The following is a 6,790-nucleotide window of genomic DNA, read 5'->3' as shown; positions in this document are numbered from 1 at the left end:
AAAACAAACACTGACACTCAGACACAGGCTGGCCTCTACATTTTTTTTCTTATGTCAATGACTTCAGCTATCACCATAGATATCCTGATAAAACAAAATGCCACGTTCATCCTGATGGTTCTTTATTTCTGCATCATCAGTGTGGGTTAAGGGATCACTCATAGTTAGTCCACCATGGAGACTCTGTGCTCTGAAGGCGTAGCCTGAATGAAGTAGCATATTTATTAGAGACTGGATCTGCATCCCAAATGGCACCCTATTCCTTAGTGTAATACTTTTGACCAGAGCCCTGGTCCCTATCGGTGTATAAAACATTAGGAACACCTGCTCTTTCCATGACATAGTTTTCACCTGGTCAGTCTATGGTCCCTTATAGATGTCACTTGTTAAATCCACTTCAATCAGTGCAGAGGAAGGGTAGGAGGTGCCAGGCACACATGTACTGTATGTCAAGAACTGCAACGCTGCTGGTCACGCTCAACAGCTTCCTGTGTGTTTCATGAATGGTCCACCACCCAAAGGACATCCAGCCAACTTGACACAACTGTGGGAAGCATTGGAGTCAACATGAGCCAGCAGCCCCGACGAATTGAGACTGTTCTGAGGGCAAAAAGCAACTCAATATTAGGAAGGTGTTCCTAATGTTTTGTACACTGTGTGTAGGGAGTCGGGTGGCATTTCAGATGCAGCCTGGGTCCAGCTGCTAGACTGCACAGATAACAGGCCAGCCAGACAGACAGATGGAGAGCAGACAGGGCAGGAATCAGGCTAATGGAGCATCACCTGAGTCACTTTGAGACTCACCGAGGCAGATCACCGCTGATGGATGAGCCGAGAGAGAAAGTCCAGTTGAAAACTTGACTTTTGTCTGCATTCCAAATTGTACACTACTCCCTATATAGTGCACTACTTCTAACCAGGGCCCATGCACTATAAAGGGAATAGGGTTCCATTCAGGATGCAACCGTAGATATGTGAACTTGGCAAGGGAGAGAGAAAGAGAGAGAGTTAAGGGCAGAGCAGGGGATTTAGAAGGGTCGTTTATACATTTTGTCTCACTTCTTCTTTTGCTCCACTGAATTCGTTGCTTTGGTTCTTTTTTTCTCTCCAGATGAGACACAACGTGAGGCCACACTTTCTGGGCTCGCCGTCACACAAGCTAGTGTACGATGTGATCACGTGGGCGGGCACCCAGATTGCCATTTGTTACACTGTGGTGCCTTTTGTGCTGCTGTCTGTCGGGCCCTCTATGAAGTTCTACAGGTGAGTGGCAAGAAACTATGTTTGCATCCTACAGTTGAAGTCGGATGTTTACATACACTTTAGCCAACTACATTTAAACTCAGTTTTTCACAATTTCTGACATTTAATCCTAGTAAAAATCACCTGTCTTAGGTCAGTTAGGATCACCACTTTATTTTAAGAATGTGAAATGTCAGAATAATAGTAGAGATAATCATTTATTTCAGCTTTTATTTCTTTCATCACATTCCCAGTGGGTCAGAAGTTTACATATACTCAATTAGTATTTGGTAGCATTGCATTTAAATGGTTTAAATTGGGTCAAATGTTTCGGGTAGCCTTCCACAAGCTTCCCACAATAAGTTGGGTGAATAATGGCCCATTCCTCTTGACAGAGTTGGTGTAACTGAGTCAGGTTTGTAGGTCTTCTTGCTCGCATACGCGTTTTCAGTTCTGCCCACAAATTTTCTATAGGATTGAGGTCAGGGCTTTGTGATGGCCACTTCAATACTTTGACTTGGTTGTTCTTAAGCCATTTTGCCACAACTTTGGAAGTATGCTTGGGGTCATTGTTCATTTGGAAGACACATTTGCGACCAAGCTTAAACTTCCTGACTGATGTCTTGAGATGTTTCTTCAATATATCCACATAATCCCCCCCAATGATGCCATCTATTTTGTGAAGTGCATCAGTCCGTCCTGCAGCAAAGCACCCCTGATTTCTTTTGATTTTCCCATGATGTCAAGCAAAGAGGAACTGAGTTTGAAGGTAGGCCTAGAAATACATCCACAGGTACACCTCCAATTGACACAAATGATGTCAATTAGCCTATCAGAAGCTTCTAAAGCCATGACATAATTTTCTGGAATTTTCCGAGCTGTTTAAAGGCACAGTCAACTTAGTGCATGTAAACTTCTGACCCACTGGAATTGTGGTACAGTGAATTATAAGTGAAATAATCTGTCTGTAAAGAATTGTTGAAAAAATGACTTGTGTCATGCACAAAGTAGATGTCCTAACCAACTTGCCAGAACTATAGTTTGTTAACAAGAAATTTGTGGAGTGGTTGTAAAATGAGTTTTAGTGACTCCAACCTAAGTGTATGTAAACTTCCGACTTCAACTGTAAATGGCATCCTATAGGGCTCTGGTCAAAAGTAGTGCACATTATAGGGAATAGGGTAGTGCACACTATAGGGAATAGGGTGCCGTGTGGTACACATCCAGAGAATAGTACGTTACCTCACTCAAGTCTAAAAAAAAGTATTCATAGTTTGACCTTGGATGGAAGTGCAAGAACAATTGTGTTTTTATCTAAAACTCTGACCAACAGGCTAATTTATCGCTTAAATGTAGAGGACCATTAGTCCTTCTGACAGACATACACTGAACAAAAATATAAATGCAACATGTAAAGTGTTGGTCCCATGTTCCATGAGCTGAAATAAAAGATCCCAGAAATGTTCCATATGCACAAGAACCTTATTTCTCTAAAATGTTGTGCTCAAATTTGTTTACATCCCTGTTAGTTAGCATTTCTACTTTGCCAACATAATCCATCCACCTGAAAGGTGTGGCATATCAAGAAAATGATTAAACCGCATGATCATTACACATTTGCACCCTGTGCTGGAGACAATAAAAGCCTAATCTAAAATGTGTGGTTTTGTCACACAACACAATGCCACAGATGTCTCACATTTTGAGGGAGCGTGCAATTTGCACGCTGACTGCAGGAATGTCCACCAGAGCTGTTGTTCATTTCTCTACCATAAGCCGCCTCCAACATAGTTTTAGATAATTTGCCAGAACGTCCAACCGGCCTCACAACCGCAGACCAAATGTAACCACGCCAGCCCAGGACCTCCACATTTGGCTTCTTCACCTGCAGGATCGTCTGAGACCAGCCACCCGGACAGATGATTAAACTGTGGGTTTGCACAACCAAAGAATTTCTGCTCAAAATGTCAAAAACTGTCTCAAGAAGCTCATCTACATGATTGTCGTCCTCACCAGGGTCTTGACCTGACTGCAGTTCGGCATCGTAATCGATTTCAGTGGGAAAATGCTCACTTTCGATGACCACTGGCACCCCGGGGGAAGTGTGCTCTTCATTGATGAATCGCTGTATCAACTGTACCGGGCAGATGTCAGACAGCGTGTATGGCGTCGTGTTGGCGAGCGGTTTGCTGATGTCAACGTTGTGAAGAGTGCCCCATGGCGGCGGTTGGGTTATGATATGGGCAGGCATAAGCTACAGACAACAAACACAATTGCATTTTATCTATGGCAATTTCAATGCACAGAGATACTGTGACGAGATCCTGAGGCCCATTGTCGTGGCATTCATCCGCTGCCATCACTTCATGTTTCAGCATGATAATGCACAGCCCCATGTCGCAAGGATCTGTACATAATTCCTGGAAGCTGAAAATGTTCCAGTTTTTCCATGGCTCGCATTGTCACCAGACATGTCACCCATTGAGCATGTTTGGGATGTTCTGGATTGACGTGTATGACAGCGTGTTCCAGTTCCCACTAATCTCCAGCAACTTTGCACAGACATTGAAGAGGAGTGGGACAACGTTCCACAGGCCACAATCAACAGCCTGATCAACTTTATGCGAAGGAGATGTGTTGCGCTGCATGAGGCAAATGGTGGTCGCACCAGATACTAACTGGTTTTCGGATCCACGCCCCTACCTTTTTAAAAAAGTATCTGTGACCAACCGATGCATATCTGTATTCCCAGTCATGTGAAATGCATAGATTATGGCCTAATGAATGCATTTTAAATTGACTGATTTCATTTTAAGAACTAACTTAGTGAAATATTAGAAATTGTTGCATTTTATATTTTTATTCAGTGAATTTATAATACGAATAGCGCTAGCAAGCTTTAGAGAGATTAGATGTTTGATCTCTGAGAATAGTCAAGGGCATTAAACACATTTGATGTTGACAATAATTATCCTTACACAGTAGCTTTTTTTCCCCCTTTCTGAGAAGTTGAATGAACTTGTTGTGATAGTTGATGTGAACTTTCGGTGTCCAACACCAAGAGAAATTCCTTGCAATATTTGTTATAAGTTGTCAAATTCTGATTCTTATATTGATCCCTAAATCATCCCACCTCTCGCCTCCCAGGTCCTGGTACTTCAGCGTCCACATCGGCTGTGTTCTCCTGGCCGTAGCCCTGCCAGTCAAGCCCCGACACCTGCGCCTGAAAGAGCAGCAGAAAGGCCTGCATCTGGCCCCCATCCTCTCCCACCTGGACTCCACCTCCACAGACAGCAACTGCAACCAGAAGACCAAGGCCACATGAAGCAGAACCAGACCAGCTAACGGTGGACACACAGAGAGACTAGCACCGAGGACTGCAGGGGACTGTCCAACACTGTATTAAATCCACTTATAAAGAGAGAGAGCGAGGTGGATAGAGGAGTAGATTCTAACAAACAAACTCTGACAAACCTGCCTCTGTTTGTCTCTGTTTTGGAGTTGGATGATGATTCTCATTCAGTCACATGGCACTGAGACTGAGCAGCAACCACACCATGGAGGGTAGGATGTATGGCTTTGGGATATGTCCAAAATGGCACCCTATTCCCTATTTAGTGCACTTCAAAGGGAATAGGGTGCCATTTGGGATGCACCTCTACTGTATTATGATGATTTGTGTCTGGGGTGGAGTGGGATGGATGGGTCCCGGTGATGAAATGCCAGTATTGTACTATTACTGTATTATGGGAGTATGCAGACTTGCCTTATACCCTTTGTCTCTTTCTCCACAATCTTTTTTTTTCAGCTTTTGTGTATCCTTCTCACATTGGATATTGTCTGGGCTGTGTTTCTCACTTGAGGTGAACAGGTTTTAGTATCAGGTGGGTGAGATTGAAGTGTTCTCTCAGTTAACGGTGACAAATTAGTGTTTTAGTCCTGGTGAAAAGCAAATGTAAGTTAACTTCTCTATGATACAGGAAGTTAGTTGAATTAAAGAGAAGGAAAACAAGATGGCAGCGTCCTCAATGTCTTTTTACATGATATGATTCATAGTCTCAACATGGAATGTGTACAAATTGCACCCCTTTCCCTACATACAGCAGTACAGTTATTTTGACCAAAGCCCTAAGGGCCCTGGTCAAAAGTAGTGCACTATTTAGGGATATGGTGACATCCAAGGACCTACTCCAGACTGTTTGCTTTTACTGAGTGATGTTATGGGCTGACTTCAATGCCACTGCTGTTTTATTCAGTTAAGTCATTGTATGCTTTTTACATAACGGCACCAAGAGTAGTTACTAACTCCTACTTATTCATGATTTAAGTGTGTCAGTAGTGTGAGAGGCAAGATGGTGTAGTATTTCCATGTGTAGAGGTCAATGTTTTGTCATTTCATGTACTTGTTATTTATGCGATTCCAATGGACTTGTGGTATGTTCGACAAAGGTGAAAAGGTGGTGTTAAGGTAAGAAAATCAACCTGTTAAGTTGGAGGTGAAAGGGACAACATTACAGTATTTATGAACACTCCTCTTCTTCAGACAGTTCTGATTCTATTTTCATTGCAGGGGGAAGTGAAAACTAAACCTACTTCTTCTTGAGTCTATTGTGAGTTAACTATGGTAATTGTGAGAAACCTTTTCTTGGGGCCCTGGTGAAAGGAGAATGGTGCGCTCATCCTAACCCCTCAGCCAACCGCGCTACTTGTTCATGTGGATGATGTGGATGGTTTGTTTTTGTATATGATGTGATTAAAAGATTGATCTTTTCGCAACTTGACATAGTAAGTGTGATATGCAAAAGGCAAATGAATAACTGTGGTGTAATTGTTCTTATTACAGTGTTATTACACAGGAGAACCTCAATTGCTTCTGTATAAGTTTGACAGAGAGAGCTGGCTGGTGAACAAGATTACTGAGCAGGGCATGATTGAAAAAAAAATACTTAAAGATCCCCAATTTACAACCTGCAAGGCTTAATTTACAAGTCAAAGACATTGTATTTGTTTTTGGGAAACCTTTTTTGTTTACTCCCTGACAGCACTGTTTGATTGGCTAGAGTATTACCTCCACAGAGGCCACTGTAGGTGGGTCTATTTAAGGCACAGTATTAGTTCTACTGCTAGCAGGTAAACCAGTCAGAGCTCAGAAATGTAGGCCTGTAGCTTTTCACAGGCACCTGCCTCTGTGTCAGTAACCACGTTTCCATCCAGTTTTTACGAAAGTAAAGTCATACCCTATAAAAATCACGACAGCTGTGATGGAAACAGGAAGTTATGGTGCAATTTTAGAAAAGCAGACAGATCATTTGTTCGTTCGACATGGTGGGATCTTTTTGTGTCTCAAATTAATTATCCGAGAAAGGGCGGTGGAAACACCTTTTTATGCGCAAATATTGATATAATAACCATCATATCGAAGTAAACTTGGAAGTCACATGATGATATGGTATGTGGTCCTCCCACTACGATTTGGGATATCACGCAGTTTATCAGGCTACTGATGAAATAAATTATGATGAATTTCACGGTGATCTTAATGATAATT

General features: G+C 42.4%; 1 protein-coding gene across 1 annotated transcript in view; it reads left to right on the top strand.

Annotated features, from left to right (window-relative positions):
- The window catches only part of mboat2b (membrane bound O-acyltransferase domain containing 2b), a 67,927-nt gene extending 61,909 nt beyond the window's left edge, over window positions 1-6,018 (top strand). Inside the window, exons 12-13 of the mRNA XM_036975606.2 lie at window positions 1,112-1,263; window positions 4,390-6,018. Coding sequence (XP_036831501.1) covers window positions 1,112-1,263; window positions 4,390-4,567 — 330 coding nt within the window. The 3' untranslated portion in view covers window positions 4,568-6,018. The remainder of the gene's footprint in view (window positions 1-1,111; window positions 1,264-4,389) is intronic.
- The last annotated feature ends 772 nt before the right edge of the window (window positions 6,019-6,790 follow it).

Source organism: Oncorhynchus mykiss, chromosome 4 (assembly GCF_057628025.1).
Source record: "Oncorhynchus mykiss isolate SJ-2025 chromosome 4, ASM5762802v1, whole genome shotgun sequence".
NCBI classification, from domain to species: Eukaryota; Metazoa; Chordata; class Actinopteri; order Salmoniformes; family Salmonidae; genus Oncorhynchus; species Oncorhynchus mykiss.
The sequence above is the reverse complement of the archived record's forward strand: the minus strand, read 5'-3'. Positions and strand labels throughout refer to the sequence as shown.